The sequence below is a fragment of the Xiphias gladius genome, chromosome 8 (assembly GCF_016859285.1).
Source record: "Xiphias gladius isolate SHS-SW01 ecotype Sanya breed wild chromosome 8, ASM1685928v1, whole genome shotgun sequence".
Lineage (NCBI taxonomy): Eukaryota > Metazoa > Chordata > Actinopteri > Istiophoriformes > Xiphiidae > Xiphias > Xiphias gladius.
The window spans coordinates 23,418,737-23,444,605 of NC_053407.1; the positions used below are offsets into that span (position 1 = coordinate 23,418,737).

The 25,869-nt window shown below is 41.0% G+C and overlaps 1 protein-coding gene across 5 annotated transcripts in view; it reads left to right on the plus strand.

Annotated features, from left to right (window-relative positions):
- The first annotated feature begins 2,683 nt into the window (after nt 1-2,683).
- The window catches only part of mon2 (MON2 homolog, regulator of endosome-to-Golgi trafficking), a 36,946-nt gene continuing 13,760 nt past the window's right edge, over nt 2,684-25,869 (plus strand). For 4 of the 5 annotated variants that reach the window (XM_040132635.1, XM_040132637.1, XM_040132636.1 and 1 more), the window contains exons 1-20: nt 2,684-3,228; nt 10,541-10,604; nt 12,154-12,281; nt 15,608-15,739; nt 16,097-16,226; nt 16,603-16,700; nt 17,114-17,239; nt 17,561-17,755; nt 18,184-18,308; nt 19,035-19,174; nt 19,684-19,837; nt 20,715-20,905; nt 21,343-21,424; nt 21,863-22,044; nt 22,850-22,962; nt 23,985-24,089; nt 24,529-24,609; nt 24,718-24,791; nt 25,179-25,269; nt 25,585-25,686. In XM_040132635.1, coding sequence (XP_039988569.1) covers nt 3,121-3,228; nt 10,541-10,604; nt 12,154-12,281; nt 15,608-15,739; nt 16,097-16,226; nt 16,603-16,700; nt 17,114-17,239; nt 17,561-17,755; nt 18,184-18,308; nt 19,035-19,174; nt 19,684-19,837; nt 20,715-20,905; nt 21,343-21,424; nt 21,863-22,044; nt 22,850-22,962; nt 23,985-24,089; nt 24,529-24,609; nt 24,718-24,791; nt 25,179-25,269; nt 25,585-25,686 — 2,421 coding nt within the window. In that variant the 5' untranslated portion in view covers nt 2,684-3,120. Of the gene's footprint in view, nt 3,229-10,540; nt 10,605-12,153; nt 12,282-15,607; nt 15,740-16,096; nt 16,227-16,602; nt 16,701-16,761; nt 16,900-17,113; nt 17,240-17,560; nt 17,756-18,183; nt 18,309-19,034; nt 19,175-19,683; nt 19,838-20,714; nt 20,906-21,342; nt 21,425-21,862; nt 22,045-22,849; nt 22,963-23,984; nt 24,090-24,528; nt 24,610-24,717; nt 24,792-25,178; nt 25,270-25,584; nt 25,687-25,869 lie in introns of those variants that run through there. The other variant, XM_040132639.1, reaches the window with a different exon arrangement.

The following is a 25,869-nucleotide window of genomic DNA, read 5'->3' on the forward strand; positions in this document are numbered from 1 at the left end:
ACTTTCATCACAATTCAAAGGATTTAAGATGTGGAAGTCTCTGTACTCCCCGAAGACAAGAGCTTTTTCTTCAGCAAGACAACACTGAACTCGGGCAGCCTAAAGAACAAAAAGCAGCAGGTGGAAGGCTCCTCAAGAGGAAGCGTGGATCCTGCAAGAGGAATGCTGTTCAAAGACTGAATTGTTTCTTGTCTGCTTTTAGTTAGCAATTGAAAAATTAAACATGATTAGCAAATGTTCTCCTGAAAACTGCAAGAAAAGTACAGACGTCTGAAACAGGACAAAAAGAGAATCGGGAACCTAGTGCAGCCTGTTTACCGTCACAATAAAGACCCGCTTCCAAACACAGGTAGAATGTGGTTGTGCTTGTCCCTCTGAAGCCTGGGGGAATGGCTTCTTTTTTTTTTTCCATGTCTGCAAGTGTAATTTTTCGGTCTCACAAACAATATCCATACTGCTCCTACCTTGCTTCCATGCATCTCATCCTTGTGATCTCTCGCTGAGGGGATTTAAATAAATACCTCTAAGGGTTCCCAAAAAACTGGCAGTTCAGTGCATATGTAGAGTTGGAAATAATTCATAAATTAGTTGCAAATAATTTGAGAAGCCACAGTCTGAATGATATATAGATGTTTTCACTCATTAATATTCTCTGGATCCTGGTGTGTCAAGCTAATATCTGAGTCTTATTATTAGTTATATCATTTCAGTGGTGGAGGAAGTATTTAAATAATCGTGGGTATTTTAGTAAAAGTAGCAACATCAAAGTGTAAATATACTCCATTACAAGTCCTGCATTCAAAATTGTATTTAGTAGATGTAATGAAATATTATTAACAACTGCACTTATATAATCAAAAATGTATAACTTTCTACTGTGGACTGTGGTAGAGAAAAGTATAAAGATGCAGAAAATTTAAATACTCAAGTATACAGTACTGTGCAAAGGTTTTAGGCACTAAAACTAAAATGGTAATGTAAAATGTAAAAACATTACCATTAACTTCATACAGAGTGCAGTAAACATAAAATGTTTTATGGTTTATGTTTAATAATGGCTATGTTCAATTTCATTATCAATGATACAACATTGGTTTTATTCAATAATGCCAATCACAGCAGCTCCTCTCATAAATAACAGGCAGTTTAATGACCCAAGACTTCAGCAGGAAACTTTCTTCAAAAGAATACATGCCACATTCATCAAACAGCATCTTAAATCTGCTCCCAAGGGGCAGAGTAAAATTTCTCTTTCAGGAAACACTGAAATTCCTGTCAGTGTGCACTTTTTTTTTTTTTTTTAGCAGCCAGTCATATCAGTGGTGCTAGAAGTTGTAGAATGCACCGATCTCGTTTCAAACAGTATTAGAGCTACTGCTAATGGCTTAAAGTAAATTAAAAGGTTGTCAACTCAACTGATTTTAAAAATGCAAGTGGAAATGGTTCTTTGGACTATTGGTGCCAGCAGATATTAAAATGTAAAAACAACACTTACATATCATGAACTTACAAGGTTGACATGTTGAGAACAAATGGAGAATGGAGCAATATGCAGTAGCTGTTCGTCGTGGTAGTGAACGCTGAATATCATGAATCAGCTGATCTTATATATGGATGCACAGCCTCATCTGAATATTTCTGTCTTTCTGAAGTTCCAGATCAAGCCGGAGCCCCTCCAGCCAGGAGACCCCGGTAGCCTATAAAATTTTCAGTTTCATTTTTTCATTGGAACCTAGAAACTGATTAGTGCTACAGTTGAAATGATCAGATGAGTAATCGACAACTGATAGTTGGCAATTACTTTTATGATTGATTGAGTCATTTTTGAGAAATCACAGGCCACCAACAATTCTCTGGTACCGGCTTCTCAAATGTGAATATTTGGCATTTTGTCTAGGATTGTACACTCGACATTTTGGGCTATTTGGCTGTTGGTAAGACAAAATAAGACATTTAAATACACCAACCTGGGCTTCAGGGAATAACTATATGATTCTGATATTATAAACAGGGAACAATCAATTGATTATAAAAGAAAATCACTGTATAATGCATTGATAATGAAGTTGCAGCATTACAGTAATCCTATGATGGCATAATACTACCTTGAAGCAGTTTGATCAACTTTACAACATGAACTCAACATAAACTAAAACAGTGAAGGTCTTAAAAGTAGATTTTCTTACAAGGACGCTTTACAAGTCCGGGGTCACAAATTTGCAGTTAATCAAAATTACGTAGGCTAGACAGAAACGATATGGAGTAAACCTGGGGCTTTTTGCCCCCCCCTGGGGCAGCTTCCTACTTTGTCGGCGGTCCAGCCTTGTCCCTGATGGTATTGTGTGATGGATGAGAATATCAAAACATCTAATGTGGGTAAAAGCGTTTGCACAGTGCTGTACATCCCAATCGTACGTAAGTACGGCGGGGGTACTTGAGTAAGTCACACCCCACCACTGCGTAATTTATGCAAGCGTGGGGGGGTTTTTACAAAGCAGCTGCTGCAGCCCGACGCGTCCTGCCCGGCCTTCGGGCGGTGCACGTGGACACGTAACGGCGCCGGAGCTACGTGGCTCGTTCGCTACCTGCGTGTAGGCAGCTCGCCCAACAGGGGTCGCTGTGGTCACTTACTCCGAATCGGTCACTGTTTACGGAAGTCCTAGTGACGTGTCAGTGTCCACCGGAGCATTGTGGGAAGGAAGTGGAGCTGACGGCCGCCGATGGCAGATTGCTCAATTTGGCAATATATCTTCGATTAGTGAACGGTCCTAAAAAAAAAAAAAAAAGAAAAGAAAAAAAACAACAACAAAAAAAACAAAACAACCAACAACATAAATGCAGGGGAACGATGCTGCTTCACGAAGCTAATGTCAACGGGCTTTAAAGAAGGCGAACATATGCCGGTGTCATCGCTGCTCTCCTGCGCACGGGCGCCCAACGCAGAGAAGTGGGATACCGTGTCAATGGACCGCGGCGTCTTTATTTTCTTTTCTAAGGGGGGCGAGTAAAGTAGCAACGGATTGTATTCCCGCTGTGGATGGGCGGGGGGGCGGCGACTGCGCTCCCGCATTCCGTATCGTCTGAAGTTTCTTGAGATTTCTGTCGAAGGCTCCGTCGAAGATGTCGACCAGCAGTCCCGAGGCGGTGAAGAAATTGCTGGAGAACATGCAGACGGACCTGCGCTCTCTGTCCATGGAGTGCAAGAAGAAATTCCCCCCAGTCAAAGAGGTTAGCCGGCTAGTTAGCTTCGCCGAGCGTTTAGACTGGTGCTGCACGGCTAGTCTCGTCGGCGAATCTGATGTTACGGCCGTAACAATGTCAGTTTCACCCGTTTTTCTACACTAACCACTGGGCCTCTGCTCTGTCGTGGGATGCGGACAATGAGTTGTCCTCATGCCCTACGGGTAAATAAAAAAGTTGTGTCAGCTCCGAGGCCTTCATAGCCACCAGGCGTTCAAATAAAAGAATACACAGGTGTTCTCAGTGGTCTGTATCCCTCCTTTTGGTTTAATATAATTAATCTGAAGCAGTCCTATAGTGGAGGGAAACCCAAATAAACTCAGCTGACTGACGTTTACATAATAGCTAGGTTATGTACGAGGCATGGCCACTGTACATATCAGTCTGTTGTAAAGTACCTGTAGGCACAGTAATTTAAAGGGTCCGTTATTCCAAAAACAAACGAAATATACAACATTTTCTCACTGACCCCAAGTAAATTATTTTTGAGTGGCTATACTACAAGAGGTAAATGAGAAAATATTTTATTCTAATTTTGGTGAACCAACCCTTTAAGACAAAGTTGATGCGTTATTTGAAATCATGTATGATGGGTTTTGTTTATGTTGTTGAATGTCTGCTTCTGGACAACAGTAGATTTAAAGTTATAATTGACCAGTTTTATTTCCCCACTTTGCAACCAGTTACTGCAAGAGAGCGGTACTGTATGGTGGAGTCACATCATTGTTCAGCCCTGCGGACGTAGAAAATATATTCCCCATATTTCATCTCTTGCTAAAGTGTTAGTACCCCAGAATCGAACAAATAAACATATATATGTACTTGCGCACCACGTCTTGTGAATTTTCCTAGATAACCATGGCATTGTTACTAGACTTGTTGCTGTTATTTTCCAATGCTTTGAGCACCTCAAAAAAATTTCCATTCAACCTCATTGTATGGGGTCGGTTGCAGAAATCAGAGGTGAATATCTCAGAACTGTCAAAGCTCAAACCATAACTATCGACATGGTTGGATGGAAACCTCTAGTGAGAAAATATTTTTTGTGATTTGCGCGAACCAGCCCTTTGAACTTGTGGTCTGCAGTGTTGCATTCGTTTCTCCGGACTAAGTAGAAAGTAATTATTTTTGACTTTTGTTATTACAGATGTCTGTTTGGTCCACATAGGTCTGTCTAGGATCTCATATTACGAGTTCTTGGCTGTACTGACACAGCCAGGAGCTGTTTCGTACGAGTGTTTTGGTTTTTTTTTTTTTAAATTTCTTGGAATGACTTACTGTTTGCGGTTGCTGACTGGCTCCGTTGTGTAGCAGTGTTGGCGACATTTCTAGTGACATCATGGCTTAGTGAGCTTAGAGAACAGAATAGTGCAAGGGAATGTGATGTCAGGGCCTTTTAAAGTATATGTGTATTGTAAGAGTCACACGTAGAAGCCAAAATGTAGCCCAGCTTTTATGGCTCTACTTTGCCCCACACACCCCTCTTTTATTATGCACTTTCAGTTCAGTTGTTCCATAGGGCTGGGTCAGAGTTCATTTACATCGGGAATGCGCTTTATTTTCATTTCACCCTTGATTGAAATGCTTAAAGATAAATATATAACTTCCATATCGTGTGGATGCTCTTCTATCATTTTTCTTTGTCACTAAATTACACACAAGCTGTAGTTAGCAATTGCCGAAGTTATGTAATTCAACCGACTACAATCTCAGTCAGAGTCTTATTACCTTAACTCCCTGTAGTTGCCAGGTAAAGCCAGCTCACTGTTTGCTTGCCTATGTAACAGTGGTCACACAGGTCACTGGATGAAATGTGGGGCTTTTGTGGCCGTGGAAATATGCGTCAACCACCTCAGTGGGGAAATGCATATCAGGCTATGCGGGCTTAGTTTGTTTTCCCACAGGTCTCTCCTTGGATAGAGACAGCATTAAAATGAGAAAGAGAATTACCCCAGCAAGTGCTTCCAGTTCCTTTGTGTTTCTCTCACTGCAGACTGATTCATTTCCTTGACTTGGGCGCTCGATGCTTCGAAATGATATGTGTGACAGTTACACAGGACCATAAAAAGCATGCATCTGGTCTCGCATCACATGCAGCTTGCCGGCCATTGCCAAGGGGCCTTATGAAGCCTCTTCTTCAAATATTGATTTATCGTCATCCAGGTTTCTTGGTCCTTACAAGCATCTTTCCCTCGGGGATCACAGGAGTGCAGAGAGTCACTTTGATGTTTCCCACAACCTGAGCTCACTCAGGCTCTGGTTGATAGTGTTGTGATTGGAGGAACCTTTTTCCATTTTGAGCTGTCACGATTGTATTTGCTGGGATGAACAACAAACAAACTGAGTACTGGTAGTCAGTGTTTGAATCTAAATTATTTATATTGCTGTTACAGCACACCAGTTTGGTTCTCATTTCATCCATTCTTAAAATGTGATTTTCTTTTTTTTTTTTTTTTTTTTTGATTTTTCCAAGAATTTAAATTTATTGAATGGAGTCCCTTAATTTCTTGTGGAGGACTGTGTTTTTGTTAATCCTAACTACATTTTCAGCACTTATTAGTGTCAAATGAATTTGCTGCTCAGGCATTTTTAAGTGAATCATGTTTGATTAGTAAATCATATAATCTTAATACCAATGCATTGTATACGTGTTATAAGAGAAGCCCTGTCCTCCTTTCCAAGCCAGTCTTCATTCCGGTTCCTCACCCATTGCCCAGTCCATCTCCCACAGTGACATTTCACCACAGCCAGTGTTTTCTCTGGGTTAAAAGGGGCCAAGAGGAGTCTCATTGATTATTATTATTTTTTTTGTATCATAGCTTCACACTCGGAACCTTCTTTCGTTGAGTAGCAGTCAGTGAAAACCACCAGGGCTTTGCTGTCTGTTCTGCTCTGATTGCTTTTGCCTAGGTGAAAAAAACATCAAGGATCCAGCCCTCCGCTCCCTCTCTCTGTGGATGAGTCAGGTGCTGTCAACTGTATGTAGCTCACAGTGAAGTGTGACAGTTTGTCTGGGGAAAACTTGCAGAATTAATGAAAGCATTATGGTTCAACCTTTGTATGGCTTACTTAGCACAACTCATTTGCTAGACAGGTCATGTAGGCTGTACAGAGACAAAAATAACAAGCAACATGCAGTGAGGATTTGGTGAACTGACACAATTGCACTGAAGCTCTAACTGAATAAGCCTTTTCCACAATAGGCTATGTCGGTTCCAAAAAACTGCTGAGTTTAGAGAGATTCACCGTGTTTCCAAGTGAGTCCATCTGTGACGAGCTTCACTAATGTTGCTTTGCAAAGAAATGAGCTGGCACTCAGACATCGGTCAGTTCTGCTTTGAGGATCTCCACACAAAAAAGGGTCAGGAGAAGAACTGAAACTATAGAGCACTTCCTGATATTGCCTGGTCCTGACATCGTTTGCTCAGAAGAGCCTTAGTGTTTAAAATCGCTTTCCGCTTGGTGTTAAGATTTTAAAATTAACTTTGTCCAGGACTGTATATATTGTGTACTCAACCGTCCACAGTCATTCCTGAGTATTTTGGCTGACTTATAAAATATTAACATGGAAATTACTGAAATGGTTAATACAATGTACGTCATTACTGGGGAAAATCAGATCGCCTAAATGATAATACAGTCTGTTTTGCACTAAATTTATTGTATGCACGTCACTTTTGTCAAATGCACTTAGATCCATTGTGCAGAGTTATAATCTAGATCAAGAAATATAAAATCAGACCATAAGTAAACAAAAAAGCTGACCAAGCATGCAGTGCCTACTTCCTTTGCTTTTTGGTCCCTGATGCTGAGGACAATGGTCGGTACAGAAAAATTGTTGAGGTTTGGAGCCAAGTCCTTGTCCACATCCCGAAAGACTTTAAAGGTAGATTGGGGCTTTAAGCTGAGCAAAATCATTACTTTGATAACATTCAGCGACAGCAACCAATAAAGCCCTGACAACATGGCAATGGCTACACGTCATTGGTTATGTGGCTGTCTAATGCTAACAAAATAATTGTCATTCAGTCTTGGTTCAAAATTACAGCGTTTTCCAATTTTTGCTATCCACCACAGTAATACCTTAGCCGCCCATCTACCTTTAGAATATAGGAAAAAACCTTGACCGTGGACAGACATTAGCTTTTCAGAAAGACTGATGAAAGAAATCCTCCATCAGATAACCCATTAACTGGACAGGGGGTGGCATTTCCGCTCTCTCTTAAAATGACATCATCAGGCCAGTGGAATTTCCCTCCACATGGTGGTGACTTCATAATGCTGACAGTTTTCAGAGAAAAGTAAAGTCTATACTTTACAGCAGAAAGCTTAAACAGCACTTTCGATGAGGAAGTAGGTGGAAAAATGAGTGCAAAAAGAGAGATTTCACTGTTTTCAGTCATCCTTGGACTCCATCAGCCAGTAGACCAAGATGAATTTTCATTGTGGAGATCGATAAGGTTTTGTGCACAAAACCTAAACATTTTTCACATGCAGAGATTCATTGTCATTGGCTCCACTCGACGCAGAAAGGAAAGGAAAACGAAACACTCTGCTTCTAATTAGAGACATTTATCGGTTCCCTGGTTCTCCTCTTGTTGGACTGAATCACAATGTCTACGGTTGCAGAAGAAAACATTCTCTAACGAGATGTGCGGTAAACAGATGAGATTATTCAACATTATTTTTCAAGATCACCTTTTGTGTCTTATCAACATCAGCCTCAGCCATTCAAAGAGGATTTTTATCCTATTAAATCCCCTCCCCGCTTCATTTAACAACATACTGAGGGCCAACAATCTCCTCAATACTTTATTGTTCCATCCATGTTGTTGCTGTTTTTAAACATGCATGGCTACTTTGGCAGAGCCAGGCCTTTTGATACTTACAAAGAAGGCTCATGTCAGAATTATTTCAAGGGGACTTTAAAAAACTTCAAAACATGGTGATCGGAGAAAACATGCTCATCTTTCTCACTGCCCTTGTGACAAGGGCTGCAGAATTTCTGGGTGACTCATTTTAGTTGAATAGATTGACAGCTGTTGCACACTTTGGAAATAGGTTACGTTGGGGTATATAGGTGGGGATAGAGCAACACAGGTTCACAGGTGTGAGGACATCTGAAAACCAGCAGTTACCAGAGCTGAAAGTTATTTTCTTTTCAAATAAGTACTGTCTTATCCGACTAGCACTCCAACACCCAAAGATATTTATTTTACAATGATGTAAAACAAAAGAAAGCAGAAGATCCGCATATTTCAAGAAGCTGGAAAAAAAAAGAGCCAATGTTTCAAATATTTCTTTGATAAAAGACGTAAATAATTAATTGATTATCAAAATTGACTATTAATTTTTTCTGTCGATCAACGAATCGTTTAATTGATTAATTGTTGCAGCCCTAAACTCATCAGACTGCAGCAGTAATTTAAATCTAAATTTATATGACCAGTGCAACACCATAGAAAACGTTGCTGGAAGTATCGTCTCAGTTGTTTATTTCTTTAAAAACCTCACTGCTATCCCAGACTTTGCACTTCTGTCACTTGGCTTTTCAGTTATCCTTCATAGCTGCAGCGTATTATTGTCTCAGCCTCTGGCAATATCCAAAGTCGCCACCGCAAGGTTTTAGTTATTTGGGATTAAAAAGCTCTCTGCATTCCCCTCATTGCCCTGTAATGAACCCGGGCTCTGCATGAGGAACAAAGGAGAAGAGAGAGCCTAGCATTTTTCGAAGATTAACTTTTTAAGGAGCTGTATGGTAATAGGCCAATTCACAGTTTGTATTAACAGCCCAACCCACTAACCAGTGGTTGCTTGGTAACCGACGTTTCAGCAGGTTATGGATTGTTGACTTCCACAGCGGCTCGACCTTGTGGCTGTTCAAATAACGTGTTTAAATGATACAGTCACGTTTTTGGCCAAGCATTTCAGCCACTCTCATGTAAAGGACAGTTGTAGTATTTCTCCCCGTCAAGGCTGTTCAATCCAAAGTAGTATGACTCGATTATAGTTACATTATACTTTAATCTTGTAAACGCAGAGAAGGGAGTGGGAGCATGCCTTGGTGCTTTGTTTTCATCCTGTTGAACTGGAAATGGTCCCTTAGTGGTCACTAGAAATAAAAAGGCTTATAATCTCGAATTATTTGTTTTATACTGTATTTCTGTGACTGCAGACATTATATCATAATGGTTGCTTTGAGATTATAGTTGAGACTCCAAGTATGTGTAGTGCATACATGCTTAGGATGACGTCAAGACCATGCAGTGGCTGCATGACAAATGCATCAAGGTAATATAGGCCCAGTGGCTGTTTGCTTGGTTGAGGATGTTGCTGCTACTACTGATGTCAGGTATTTATTTACCCGATGTTGTGATTGGAAGCTGCAACATGCAAGTTTTTTTTCCCAGAATAAAATAATACATTTATTAAATTTTTGCAAGGAAGACATATCTACAGCGGTGATGAGTGTTACATGAAAAAAACAAGAATAGGTAAATACTGTATGTGACAGGACAAGACATAGTGAAACCCAGTGAAAACTGGCATTGCTTAATTCCTTGCAGATTGCCTTTGGTCACCATGTGCTTCATCATGTTAGTTGCCAAGAAAAATGCTCATCAAGATATTGAATATTAGGGTCTTTGAGTCTGCAGCTGTACAGTTGTTGTTTTGAGGTACGAATTTGCACAGTGCAGCTCTTAGAAAGGTTATTTGCATTATGAAAAGTGGCGTGTTCTTATGGTAAGAAGAGACAGAAAAAAAAGTAAGAATAGGGGAAGGATGAGTAAAATTGAGAATAGGTAGATAGGGTGGGAGGGAGTAGTGATGGAAAGGAATGCTGGGGAGAGAAGCAGCAGAGATTGGGGAGATCTTGACAGGCCTGCGGTGCCTTTCAGGTTGTTGTAGATAGTGAGATGAGCTTCTGTTTGGACTGGTAAATGCTCAGTATCTCTGTGTCTCTCACAGACTGACTCACATTTAGTGTCCGTATCATCCCCTCCTCCCACCCTTTCACTCTCTTGTTATTCCTCCTTCCGCCTTTCTAATTCTTAGCTTCTCGCCCCTGCCAGACACCTCACAGGGGAAATCACTTTCTACTAGCACATCCGTCTCAAGTTGAAGCCCGTTCTTAGCAGATTTACCTGCCTCCCTTCTGCCCTTCCTGGTTCTCCTCTGTGAACATCATTACAAGACACTGTGTCTACCACCAGCAGCACAGCGCTGCTGTACCATCAGCACCTTCCGATACCTGTTACATCCAGTGTTAACGTAAATGTCTCCTTTCCCCCCTCCCCAGGCTGCAGAGTCTGGCATTGTGAAGATTAAGACCATTGCAGCCAGGAATACAGACATACTGGCAGGTAAGTGAGAAAGTGAGAAGTGGGGGTGGTTAACCACAACTGATATATCTAGTTGCCACTTTGTCAGCGGGTACATTTCAGTCTGATATGAAAATGACTAATTATCATGAATTCTCCCCCAAAATATTGTATATAACATATTTGAGTTATTTAATTTGAATTTGATCATATCAGTGAGATTATTATTGATACACTTGATAGTGTTTTTAGTTTGCTTTGGAATACAGCTGCAAAGTTGCTATTTCAAACACTGACTTTGGTATATTTGCATTATTTTATTAGTGTAAATGTTGATTAATGTTTACTATCCCATATGAATTAAAATATACAAGCAAGCAATACTATTAATGTGTTTTTTTTCATGTTTTTTTGCATACAAAAGACAGAGTGACACCATTCATTGTATTCTGATTTACTTTTTTACTTATTATTATTATTATTATTATTGATGGAGTCCGCCTGTGATAAGTCATGTGCATCGTACAGTAAGCACATGTCCTTTGATTCCTCCAAAAAATATTGCTGTCATACTGGTTGCTCACCCAGTGTACCATAAGATAAATGAGACCTGCATGTTAATGTAGCTTAGTGCTCATTCCTTAGCTTTGTTTGTAAATTGCCTTGACTGATTCCATTCAGCCGATTAGACAGCTCTATGTTCTGCATTCATTACAGAACAATTTCAAATGTGACTGGTCTCGCATCACTTGGATAGGAAATTGTGGCGATACTGTCTTGATAAACAGAGTCCTGCTTTTTGTAACATTTGCAGAGTTGACACATAGTCAACATTTTCCGAGTTCCACTGATGACCGTCTAGCTCCAACTGCCCCTGTGGAACTGCAAACTGCACAGTAACTCACTGCCGAAGAGATCGTTGATCTTTGTTTCCAGTATGGATTCACTAGTTGCAACAGCAGCCCAACAAAATGTTACAAAAAGATTAGTGAAACTTCTTCTGCAGGTGTAAATCAGTGAAGAAATTAAATTCAATGAAGGCGAAATCGATACAGGTAGTTGGATGCAATGCAGAGGTTCAGTGTGTTCTGATTAGACAGAACAAATGTACCAAGACCACACTTTCATCTCGTAGGTTTACATGTCATTGTAAATAACCATTTGAAATGACAAGATTAAAACCCAGTACAAATATATCCCAAATTTTGAAATAAAAAGACATACGATCAAAATTCTTTTGCGCTTATTTTATTCTGCGGTTCTGACCATTTTATCGATGCCTTAGTAAGGCTTTTGTTCTCCACCCCCTTCCTCTATCAGTGTTTGAAACTCCTATTGATTTTAAGACATCAAAAGGCTTCAGATTAAAAAGAATATCTTTAAAATTTTGGATTCTTATGATGGCATGCTGTATTTTGTACAAGCACTTTCATATTTGTCATTCATTTTAAGGCATTTAATTTAGGTAAAGCAATATTACATATTGAAATGAAATGAGCTTGGATTCTCAAAATGTATCTGTTCACATATCAAAAAAAAAAAAAAAAAAAAAAAAGTCACATTTAGCCTAATCTATGACCTTTTCCTGCAGCTCTGAAGGAGAACAGCTCAGAGGTTGTGCAGCCTTTTCTGATGGGCTGTGGCACCAAAGAGCCAAAGATCACCCAGCTGTGTCTGGCTGCCATCCAGAGACTCATGTCCCATGAGGTGGTATCTGAGGTGAGGACAATGAGCTAGCCTGGCATTTGAAATGCTGGCATATACATACTGTACACTAAGGCCTATGTGCTACAGAAATTGTATGGAAATAAAATGTGTTGGTATTGCCTGAGTCAGAATATCATTATCTTGTCTAACCTGGTGATTATCCTCCATAAGAGAGCCAGGTCAATACTGGTGTCCTTGAGGAGAAGGTTTTGTCGTCGCCGTGTAGTGGTTAAGAAAACAAATTTCTGAAGAACGTGAATGTAGAGAAAACATCTTCAGCCCATCTGAAATATCGAGTTTCAGATGGGCCTTGGGCTTGATGTAATGCAGTCCTCCTCACTTAAGGGAGATTTATGTTTTTCCCAGCCATCTCAGCTCTGCCTGTATCAAAGATTTGCAATGTTTATATCTTATGGATTGTCATAATTAATACAGGACCACTGTTTTCCTAATATTAATTGAACTAATTCTTGCCTGCCAGTTCGCCAACCATCAAAAAAGTGCATATTGACATGGACCTCAATCTTCTTTAAGATATTGTTCATTCAGTGCACACATGATTGCAAATTTAAGTTCATCTACCACCTTAGGCAGATTAATTCAGGTCAATACAGGGATCGGTACAACTCATCAATACCCAATCAGGCAATGTAAATTAGAATGGTTCATGTGAATTTATTCCCCTCACTGGTGGCTACATCTGAAAGGCACCAATCCCTCCTTTCGTTTTCCACTACTCATTCTGTCCCGCAGCTGTTTTTACCCCTTTAAGATTTTCATGGAGCCATCTACAGAGTTTCTGTATTCGAGGAAACCATTGGCCTAGAAAAACTATTACTAGGATGCTTCAGTAGCTTTACATGATCTAGTATGCAATGGCAGTTAGACACCCCTGAAGGACTAGGTGTAACAAGGTATCCAACTCAGGAAATGGGAGACTGTAATCATTTCTTAAACATAAATGTAGTTTAATATGAGCTCGCCTGACGAGTGAAGAGGTTTTGAACCTTTTAAATATCCCAGCTGGAGTCAGACCTGAGATCAGAGCTGTTTCAAAGCTGGTGCCCTGGAGCTGTAGCACAAGTGCCTTGTTAATACACCGTTAAAGACTGTTATTAAAAGCTTATTGAGCCATCTCATGCACTCTAAGTTTTGATGTCAGGCGTTTATTTAATTAGCCTAACACAGGCTTCAAAGCCTCTGCCTTTGGTGGGAGAGACTATGTGCTCTACACTCCTGGAATAAATCCTCTCACAAGAGAAGTGTGACATGAGGGGCTACTGTCATGAGAGTTACTGTTACTGTCAAAGAGTTGATTTACTCTTTAACAACTTTTTTTTCGTTTTTCAGTTCATAATATGCACATTTGGGTTGCAACTGATTATTATTACTAATTCCTCTGTTAGTTGTTTTTCTGATTAATAGATAAACTACTGTTGAACATATCAGAAAATAGTTTTATTCCCATCCCAATTCCCCAGAGCCAGATCTGACATCTTCACATTGCTTGCTTTGTCTTTACAGCAGTCCACAACCTTACGATAATCCATTAACAATTATATAAAAAACGGGTAAAGCAGAAAATCCTCACATTTGAGAAGCTGGAACCAGCTGTTGTTGTCATTTTTGCTTTATAAATGAATATTTTTATCAAAGTTTCTGATGTCAACTAACAACTCATCATTTCAACATCATCTAATACAGTTGAGTATGTTCACACCTTAAAAATACTGAGAAAGACAAACACATTTTGTTGTGGCCTGATTGAGAGGGTGGTGATTGAGTGCCTTCCTCGGCAGCAGCTCTACTTGAGTATGTGAGGTGGATTTTCAGTTAGGCAGTTAGTCTGAAGTTTGCGGAGTTCTTGGGCTTTAAGATAGCTTTTTGTCTTTTCTTTGGTTTTTTTTGTTTTTTTATAATAGCCTCTGCCGGAGTTTTTCATCCTTGTCTTTGAGTGGTTGTTATCTCACTGTTGCACCCAACAAATATCTAGGACATCCAGGACATCTAGGACACGCACTTCACATATTCTACAACACACACATTTTCTGATCCACTGAACATTGTAACTCCTTTTTGTTTTCTCTGCCAGCAGCTCTCCACCTAATCAGCAACTCTGAACTGCAGGGTTTAAAAGCTCAAATGCCAAAGCCAGACCACTTCAGTAGTGATTCTTAAGGTGTCACTGGAGAGAGCCATTTCAGAAACCTTGTCATGGAGAGAGAATTTGGTGGTATTTGGTGAATTTTGTTTCCCCGCGAAAGAAGAGGGGTCTGTTCAAATGTCTTGAAAGAAAATGTTGCAAAAGGACAGAGCAGACACTGAATTGCTGACGGCACATCCATGAGGGCATCTGGTGGTGTGCAAAATGCCAGGATGCCAAGACTGTCAACATTTTCAAATCTGGGCATCAACCTCTTCAATGAAAACACTTCTACAATGGCATTCGTATGCCCTTAAACTTCCTCGACATAGTAAAATGTGTCAGGAAACAAGGTTGTTGCTGTTGAATGATTCCATGAAAGTCAATAACAGAGTCACCATTGAGGCAAATCCTGCACCAATTGCATCTAAACCCCTGTAGAAATGTTTGGGAATGGCAATATAGCATAAACTCTCTGACCAGAGAAAAAAGGCCATGTTAAATCCTGCTGTATCTTGAATGTAGCTGTGGATTTAAAGCTGAAATGAAATTTAATAATCAATAATTATGATTATAATGATCATGAATCAGTTGTGTCAGTCAAAAATACCAACATTTTTTTCCAGCTCAAATGTGAGGATTTTCTTTGTTTTATATCTTTGTAAATTTATTTTCTTTTGGTTTTGGACTGTTGGTCAGACATCATCCTTGATTAATTTATTAATGTTAAAAAATAATTGACAGATTATCCTGTAATGACAAATATTTGGTAGTTGCAAATTTTTTTTTTTTTTTTTTTTAAAGTAAAGACTGCTCCTGTGACTCCAGCCAGTTAGTACAAATAAGAGCAGCTCAGAGGGGATTTGTGAAGAGTAGTTATAGTTTGGACTGCTTGACCCAAGTAAAGACATGCAGTGTCGCTTACTGTCAGCATCAAGCGACATAATATTAACTGGCAGCTAGATTTGGTGTTATTGAAGTCAATGATATTGTTACCCGTAAGGAGGCAGCACCAGCTGGTCCCGCAAGTGTGTGTTTTTGTGCGTGTCTTTGATTTAGGGCTGTGTGACCTCAGCTTGAGGTCTCGCTTGCTTTTTTTTCTCTGTTACAAGCTAGTGACTTTGATACTGCCTCCTGATGTTGAACTATAAGTGCCTGTGGACTGTAATGCAAGGTGTTTGTGTGTGCGTAACAGGCAGCAGCGGGGAACATCATCAACATGTTGTGGCAGCTGATGGAAAACGGTTTGGAGGAGCTGAAGCTTTTACAGACGGTCCTTGTCCTGCTAACCACCAACACAGTCGTACATGATGAAGTACTTTCCAAGGTACAAGGCCAACACTCTCCTATATCACACAAACTGTCCATATGTATATACGTCCTACTCTCTTTTATCTATACCTACATACTTTACATGTGGACTCAAATCTTGCAGGTATCCATATAACCCACTTCTATTCCTCAGTGAGTCATCTTCCATCTATTATTAAACTGCTGCTATAATGTTTTATTATACCCAGCAGTTCAGATTTGTGGCATTCTTGCTCCACAGTGTGCAGCATCATAACACTCTGCCAAATTATATGAACTATGACACTGTACCACTCTGTTCACACCCTTTTTTTGCTACAGTGCCTGTATCTGCATGTGCTGCATAATACTTTTACGTTTCATCCCTGCCCAGGCCATCGTGCTGTGTTTCCGTCTTCACTTCACTAAGGACAACATCACCAACAACACAGCGGCCGCCACCGTCCGACAGGTCGTCACTGTGGTGTTTGAGCGGATGGTGGCTGAGGATGAGCGTTTCAAAGGTCAGAGGGTGTTACTGCTCTTTGGGTGAAATGGGGTGTCCGTATAGTGGTGGCGGTCCAGTGTGTCATCACAGAGAAATGTGAAGTTTGATTTCATCTCATTTTTCTAGCATTTAGGGGGTTGAGTTCTTACTGCTAAGATCATTTTAATAGAACATAAAATATAAGGCCAATCCATGTATTTGGAAAGCCCAGAGTCTATCAGCATACGAGAAAACATGAGTTGTTGTTTTTTTAAGTGGCAGTTATTTCCTTGTATACATAGAAATATTAAAGTAACATCCCTTGTCGGAACCAATACTTACAGAGTTGATTTACTTATTTTACAGTTGTACTATCAATAAGTTACTTAAATGCTTAAAATTACCCCCCGCAGGCATTGTGGAGCAGCCTCCTCCTGTCCAGGGAAACACCAACAGGCGGTCCGTTAGTACTCTGAGGCCCAGTGCAAAAGATGCATACATGCTGTTCCAGGTAAGACCAGCAGGGGGCGGCAGCGTCATGTCCGCTTCCCATTGACTGCGGGCGAAACCCTTGGACAGAGCTGGCTTTTGAAACGTGGCTCGTGATCTCATCATTTGTGGACGAGAAACCGGAAATCAGAATAGTCCCCACTACTGGAAATTGCTGATAATACCAACTGCTGAGCCTCGAGTTGGTTGAAAACAAATCTGTAACTGTCTTCATCTCTGCTATAAAATCGAATTTGCAAAAAGTAATTCGAAGGTCCCTTGTCTTAAAGCCCCTTGTCATTCCTAACCCATACTTTTCTTTGATGTCGCTTGTCCTCCCGGCGGAGCTCAGTGACTGCACTGTTTCAACAACCGTGATGAGCCTAGGACACAACACTGCATTGTTTTGAATGCTCTTGTGCACCTCCCTCGCAGGACCTGTGCCAGCTGGTTAATGCTGATGCCCCCTACTGGCTGGTGGGGATGACCGAGATGACGAGGACATTTGGCCTGGAGCTGTTAGAGTCTGTTCTTAATGATTTTCCCGGGGTGTTCCTACAGGTACATACGTTGTTATGTGTTTATGGCAGATGCTATGGACTCTTATTAGATAAAGAAATATGCACAGATGCAAAATGCCAGAAAAATTTGGACCTAACAAATAAAGACCAAAACTAAGGCAAGCCTTCCTCTTAATTTTTTGCTTCATTGATGGGTCATCAGATATTTCTGTTATTCTTTCCTACCTCCTGTATAACTCATCTATCTTGACATCAGAGATTGAACAGTGAAACAAATGCTCTGTAACAGTTCGTGTGTCTTTGTATCTGGCACTCAATCTGACCCCAACGTCTCTCCCCCTCTCTCTGTCCCCCCACGCAGCACCAGGAGTTCAGTTTCCTGCTGAAGGAACGGGTGTGTCCACTCGTCATCAAGCTCTTCTCCCCCAACATCAAGTTCCGGCAGGGCAGCACCAGTGCCGCCTCACCGGCACCTGTCGAGAAACCTTACTTTCCCATCTGCATGAGGCTGCTGCGTGTAGTGTCAGTCCTCATCAAGCACTTCTACAGCTTACTGGTGAGGAACCGATCTGCAGTGACGGTTGACTGGCCAGAGCTGTTGCCTGATGGATGTTCCATGAGTGAGGGATTTTTTCCGCCTCAGAACTGATACACTTAATTGATCTGATCTGATTAGCATTGGATTAGTGTAGACGTACTTTTGTCTTAGTTCTGCTTAGGGGGCTTTAATGAGCTTAGCGGCATCTGAGTAATTCAGCATTGCAGCTGTTTTTATTTAGTGATATTGTGTCAATCCTTGAGATGTAAATATGTCTTTTTGCCCACATCCATCAAGAAGCCTGTTTAGCCACAGAACAGCTTCATCAAAGCACGAAGGGATTCAGGGATTTTGCCAGAGGCTTTATTCCAGTTACAGGACAGTCTCTCTCTGTTTAGCAGACAAACATTCTGTCCAAGTCGGTTACGTGTGTGTTTATTTTGCAGGTGACTGAGTGTGAGATCTTCTTGTCTCTGCTGGTGAAGTTTCTGGATGGGGAGAAGCCACAGTGGCTGAGAGCAGTGGCTGTAGAATCAGTCCATAGGCTATGTGTCCAGCCACATTTATTACGGTAAGGTATATTAAGGTTTTAAGAAACCCGTTAACCAAAACACATATTTTAGCTAATGAGTCCCAAAACATAAAACATTTTTTTTTTCCCCCGTCTTAGTTAAATATTAACTCATATTCTGCACCTCCATTAAGTGGGGGAAAAAAAAAGACTAGAGTTTTTTGCAGGCATACAGTGCAATGTATTTGGTCATCACAGCTAAATGTTTCTGAAATGGCTAATTTATCTACCTCAAGATATAGCAACAGAGGTCAAGATAAGCAGGAAAAGAAACCTACAAAATGAAAAAAAGATTTTTAGCCATGCCACCATCAGGGTTTTAGGAATAGCAGTGTTGGTCAGTGATTCAATCCATCTGATGATCTCTTTGCTCCCGAATGAAATGTCCCAACACTTTTTAGATTGCCATTAAATTTTATAATGACATTCCTGTCAATATTTGCATGTTCCCCAATTAATTAGAGTTAGCATATTAGCATGCTGAGAGCTAATATGTACAGCTGAGGCTTAAAAGGTGCAGCTGAACCTGATGGATGTTGAGCCAAGTCTGACTTTCAAGGTCAGTTTGATGAAAGTTAAGCAAAGTCTGACAACGCGCAGCTGCGCCTGAGATGAGATGTCAGAGATATCCTAAAACTATGTTTTTCACAGTGTAGTCCTGTACTATTTAAGCACCCAAAAGGCTACACTCTTACTGTTGCTAACCTGTGCTTTTCCCGTTCTCAGTTCATTCTGTCAGTCATACGACATGAAGCAGCACTCCACTAAGGTATTCAGAGACATCGTCAACGCCCTGGGGTCCTTCATTCAGTCCCTCTTCATTGTCCCCAATGCCGGCAACACTGCTGCCATCACTGCACCTGCTGGTAAGTTCACTGAATTTTTTTTTTTTTTTTGAGAGTAATCATGTCCTCATTTTGGGATCTGCAATACTGTGGTACACTAATCAGAGTGTTACTAATATATTGTTAAGTGTTCTCTTTTATTCAACTGTCAGGATTCCTGAAGCTGTGAAAAGCAGCTGAATATTCAGCAATAAATCTCCTTAAAGTTCTGTAGATCTCAAGGAAATGTGTTCAGATGCACCTGTAATTCAGATTTGGATAGGAAATTAATTGAGATGTATTAAAAAATAAATAAAATAGAAAATTGAACACATAAATTGATTGAGAAGGAAAAACTACTCAAAATAAAATCAACAAATTTGATGTACGGGCACAAGTAGCCATGGGAATGTTGTGGATATTTGGTTGCAAAAATGTGTTTTCTTTATATTTGATTTATTTTTGTTACTTTGTGCTTGATTCCGTTCTGCTTTTAGACCCGTTTCATACACTTTTCTCCCACCTTCCTCCTCTCTGACGTTCATGTTTAGGTGGCTCAGGTTCAGGGGCCCAGGGCACAGCACAGGGTGGCCCAGGGACAGGAGGAGTCAGTGGTAACCTGACCACCCAGGCTGCATTTGAATACCGTGGTACCTGGATCCCCCTCATGACTGTTAGTGTCCAGGGCAGTGCCAAGGCAACGTAGTAAGTCCCGTTAACATACAGACCTACATAGATCACCTTTCTGACTGTCTTTATCCATTTTCTTTCACGTGTTATCAAAGACTTCAAGATTGTAACACACATGCACACAGAAATCCCAAGTGAACACGTGAAGCTGTAGGAATTACCACCTCTGTGCTGCTAATGGGCGTGAATGTAAGCTAGCCTACCTGTAAGCGGTACTACTGCCAAACTACGATTTTTCTTTGAAGCACAGATGGTCATAATAAGACAGAGATCAAGGGCTTAAGTCTTTGGTATTTCACAGGAAAGCAAGGTTTAAAATACAGAGAATGGCATTAGCCAGAGGCTTTCCTTTAGCAAAGAGAGGTGTTGTCGAAACTGTCCTCTCTGCGAATAATGGAATCTGTTTGCTGCAATTAAGATTCTTGCTGGTGATTTTGGAGGCTGCATGGAGCAGACTTGGTATGAGGGAGATACACACCTTTGATGCTTTTGAAGTGCAGAAAGAACAGCAGTTGCTTTTTCTGTAAGAAGCAAACCAACAGAATAGAGGTAGTCTTTCTTCTGACAGTTAGGTCTGGCAGGGAGAGTAAGATGATGCAGAGGGGTAACGGACGTGTTTTGCACCTTAACACAATTGACACAAATTCTTTAAATACTGGTGGTGCAAATCAGCATTATGAAAGAACTCGAGATACTTGGGACAACTGGCATACTGGAGTAATTGTTGCAGAGAAAGGCAGTGTAGTTAATTTATGGATTAGACATATAAATGTTGTTTCTTCTTGTAACATTTTCTCATGTTAATTGAACAAAATTCAGTTCATTCAGGCACATACACCCACTTCACTTCACCACCATCACATCTGCTCTGCCCCTCTTTTTCCTCCACCAGTCTAGAGATGCTGGACAAGGTGGAGCCCCCGTCCATCCCCGAGGGCTATGCCATGTCCGTGGCCTTTAGTGCTCTGCTGGACCTGGTCAGAGGCATTACTTCCATGATAGAGAGGGAACTGGCTGTGGAGGAGGAGGCAGCCGCTGAATTCAGGGAGACTCGCCCCGACCAGGAGTGGCAGCCACAGCCTGGTAAGAATGGGCAAGAGAACAGTGTAAGGTGGTAGACCAGCAAGCTCACGTAATGCAGTGAAAGGGGAAAGATATATGCCAATAAAATCAAATGCGCAGAGTTATGTAAGCTTCCTATATAACACCAGAGGTGTGCTAAGGAAAAAAAAATTGTGATTCATTAAGAGATGAATCAGCATGCTCAAAAGCAACAACTTAAGGGGAAACTACACATTGTGTTTGTGTTTTACTGCATGATTGCCAAACCCATTAGGATTCTGGGTGGTAGCACTTTCATGACCCCTGGTGGCCAGTATAATGCCTGTGTGACTTTACCTTTTCAACCACGATATCAAAAACGGAGGCTTTGTTTTGTTTCTTTGCCCAAGTGATACCATGTAAAATAAGTGAAATGAATCCCTGGATAAACCCAATAATAGTTTTTGTTTCTGTCCCAGGAGCCCACCTGGTGTGGGAGGAGATGGTCAGTGCCTGTTGGTGTGGTCTGCTAGCTGCTCTGTCTCTGCTGCTGGACGCAAGGTAAACCTGCTTATTGCCTTCGAACAAATTGCCGCTCTGTTAGTGATTCATGCAGGGAAGAATTGCCCTGCCATTGCAATCACACATCCCAATAAATAAATTTTCATCTATACAGTATATGCACTTGACAGTTGAAAACACATGATTGGAATGTAGTCTGAATACACCGCGCATGATCTTGCTTTCGTCTTCTGTGTTAGATAATAATATTATCTTTCTCTAATGATAAGCGGTCAAAAAGGAAAGGTCAAAATCATCCTTGATTGCATTTGTGGGGACACTACCACTTAACTAGTGCCAAAGTACATGCTGATACGGGATGAAAAAAATTTCGGCTGATAAATACAAAAGAATACTACAGATATAATACGAGTAGCAGACTACACTCTTCACTTTTCTATTTTCTTTGTGCCTTTTCCTTTTATCCTGTCTCTTCAGCACTGATGAGACGGCGACTGAGAACATCCTGAAGGCAGAGCTGACCATGGCCTCGCTGTGTGGTCGACTAGGCCTGGTTACGCCGCGGGACGCTTTCATCACAGCCATCTGCAAGGCCTCACTGCCGCCGCACTACGCTCTGACTGTTCTAAGCAGCAACGCCGCCAACCTCTCCAGCAAAGGTACGGCACTGCGGCTGAGATTGCCACTTAAAAACTGCATAGAAGACATAGTGTAAGCAGTACCTCAGGCGTGCTGTTACCCCTGTTTCTTTGCACAACACTTCGCCCAAATACTTAATTGCCTACACACACACACACACACGAAATACCTGGGTAACACTGAAAGCCTTTTGTGGCTGAGTTTGGTATGCATGTCTTGTCTTCATGTTTGCATCATGAAATCCAAAACGTACCAGTAATACACACGGATAACAGTCTCCCTTTCCAATCCTGAGGATGGCCTCTGGTCATGTGCATTTATGTTAAATTAATGAGCACTTCTCATCTCCCATATGGTTAGACATGGGTGCATTCTGTTAAACTGAGCTTAACATGTAAACTGTTGGCACTCTGCCTGTCCCTACTGCCCTACTCTTATTGCGTTAATCCATAACTTTTCAACGTGGTTCCTAATTAGGAGCACCAAGTAGAATGTGTCTGGGGAATGTAGACGTACGCACACAGCTGCTCTCAAACCAACCACTTAGACATTCACTATTTGCATATTAGCTAGTAGATATAAAGCCGGCAAATTGGGTCTCAACTCGCAATGGATGTTTGCCATGGAGTTAATTAAGAAAGCTTTTCTTGCATGTCGTAAGCTTGTTACAAAACCTGTTTGCGTGTATTACTGACTCTCATCGAAAGACTTTACCCCTGCGTGTGTATATGTGTGTGGGCGCGTGTTTGCACGTGTGTGTGTGTGTGTGTGTGTGTGTGTGTGTGTGTGTGTGTGTGTGTGTGTGTGTGCGCCTGTTCTCCACAGCCTATTCAATCCAGGGCCAGAGTGTGCAGATTATCAGCCCCTCTAGTGAATCTCATCAGCAGGTGGTGGCTGTGGGGCAGCCTCTCACCGCCCAACCCCAGGGCACCGTGGTGGTAAGGACACGCATGCACACACAATTATGAGGAGGCTGTGGTTACACTTGACATTTAATAATTGAATTCATGTTGCAGTTTTCCAAAAACAAAGCTTACAGGCATTTTATAATTAAGACAAATTATACAGATAATAATCTTCCAGAAAGAAGATAGCAGCTGCAAAAAAAAAAAAAGCAAAACTGTTGCTGTTAACACCCTTAATACTCTAAAACGAGACGAGAGGTGGGATGAGAGGGCTGTAGCCATGACCAGTAAGTCTGAACACTGTCAAATCCAACTCAAGACCAAGTGTAAAAGTGTCCGAATGGGCGCAATACTGAGTCAAGACCAAAACTAACTTAACAAGGCTATGATTTAACTTTCATCAAATTCAAAATTTTTTGGTATTTGAGAGCTACAGTATCTATGATACAACCTGAGGAATCTCTTGATTGTGAAATTCATAAAACAGCAATCCTGCCTGATGTTGCCAGAGTGTCTCTGAGCAGTTACGCACAAATACTCTCTGATAAAATGCAAACCAAAGCAATTTGTTTACCAGGTTGTCTTTTAATATGCATTATATACACCCCCCCTTTACAATAATGTCCACATAAAAACAGACAGGCTTTGTCTCTCATGTAAGGGACAACAGTTATGAACATAGGCAGGTCTGGCAAGCCTGTGCATCTAAACTTCCCATGAGGGCAATAGCATATCAAAATGGGAGGTGACCTTGACCCAGACCTGGAATCATTATACTCTAACTGGAATTCTCCCCATAGTAATAATAATGATAACATGTTTTTCTTCCTGCTTTCAGCTCTCACACCATGTGCATGTACTTGCCCCACTTTTTGTTACCATCGTCATATGGCTGTGACCGTTGTACTTAAGCTTATTATTTTTAGTAAGATGGAAAATTTGAGCACTCTCTGCTACTTCAGTCATTGTAATTTGCTCTGGAGAAGTGTATCAGCTAAATTCCTAATGACGTGCATTAAAATGTGCTGTAGTATAACTGTTTGTCCCTGTGTCAGCTGACTGCAAAGAACATCCAGTGTATGCGAACCCTGTTGAACCTGGCCCACTGCCACGGGGCTGTGCTGGGCACTTCCTGGCAGCTGGTACTGGCTACCCTGCAGGTACTGCCTTCCCTTGGTACCACATGTTTACACGTAACCACACACATGAATGCACACATCTTTATCTAATTAGACAAGGCGAAATAGGCACTCCACATTCTCTCTCTCTCAAACCCAAGTATTTACGCATCATCTTCTAATTAGGCAAAATTACATTTATACCTGAACGGTCAGTGAGGAAAGGAATAACCTTTACAAACAAAACCGTGACAATGTGTTACTTTATCTGTTTTATAGCCTTTTTTTGAGCGTGCTTTGTAGAGAACAGATGAGCCGATGTAGATTTTAAATGTAATCATTTACTTTGCCTCTCATTTAGGGTGAATAACTTGCATTATCTAGCAGTATTTCAGTGTAAATGTAATGAGCCTGTCACTGGATGTAGATGTAGCTTGTCCTCTTTTCAACTCTCCTTCAGCTTCTCCCTTTTCTCTCCCAGCATTTAGTGTGGATCCTGGGGCTAAAGCCGGGGCTGGGCGGAGCCCTGAAGCCTGGCCGAGCTGTGGAGGGACCCAGTACTGTGAGTTATTTCAGAGATTGCGTACTGAGCATGCATTGTACTGTGTGTTTCTCCCCTCACTGTTGGTGACGAACAAAGTGGCTGTGTTTGTCTCTTTAACCTAAACAGGTGCTGACCACAGCAGTGATGACAGACCTGCCCGTCATCTCCAACATCCTGTCCAGACTTTTTGAGAGCTCCCAGTAAGGATGAGTGTTTCATCTTTGAAAACAAACAATCAGAATAGATGCTCCAGTTATTTAAACATATGCTCTTAATTAGTCCACTAGATGTTTTTTTTAAAGAAATATAGTCAGGGTGTTGGTAAAGGCCATGTCTGGTCAATAGAAATATTTTTTTGTGTCTAAATACAGTAAAAGCAGTTTGCGGAGGAATTTTAGACATAATGAATGATAAAATCTTAGCTTGGATCTTTCCAGTCTGGCTTGGAAAAGAGTTGTTCGTCCTCATAAACCCTTGTCCTCATTAATTGGACTGATCTGAAGAATAACTATTGTGCTCTTATAAGAGAGTTTCCTGTTAAAAATCTGAATTCTTCAATACGCAATATGTATTATTTTGCGATCTAGGTACCTGGATGATGTGTCCCTGCATCACCTGATCAACGCTCTCTGTTCCCTCTCCCTGGAGGCCATGGAAATGGCTTATGGAAACAACAAGGTAAAGACTAGTATTTTAGTACTAGGGGAAACTTTGGTGCTTCAGATATTTCATTATTTTGCTTTGCTGAAATTATCAGAAGTAATACTTCTTTTTACTCTTTGTAAACTATAACAGTAAATATTTGTGTAGCAGGTTAATAGCAAACATTAACAATACACTGTCATAAATGAAAGCGGGACTACAGTCCTAGCATGGGACTTTAAGCAGCATGTTTATACACTTGCTCACATACAGAGCCTCTACATATGTGTTCAACCAGCAACAGGTATCCAGCATTTACCTACAGTTTCTGTTTTCTTGTCCCGGCTTCAGGAGCCGTCTCTGTTTGCGGTGGCCAAGCTCCTGGAGACTGGCCTAGTCAACATGGATCGTATAGAGATCCTGTGGAGGCCCCTGACTGGCCACCTACTTGAGGTAACACTTCAATTCAAATTATTATTTATATAGCCCAGTATCACAAAGCACAAATGGTGCCTCAAGCGGCTTAACAAATGACAAAAGTTTGACAACGTCTGCTCAGAGATATCGCCCAAGAGGTGCAAATAAAAAGCTCTGCTCAAAAACAATTATTACCACCACACTTAAGTTAATTCAAAC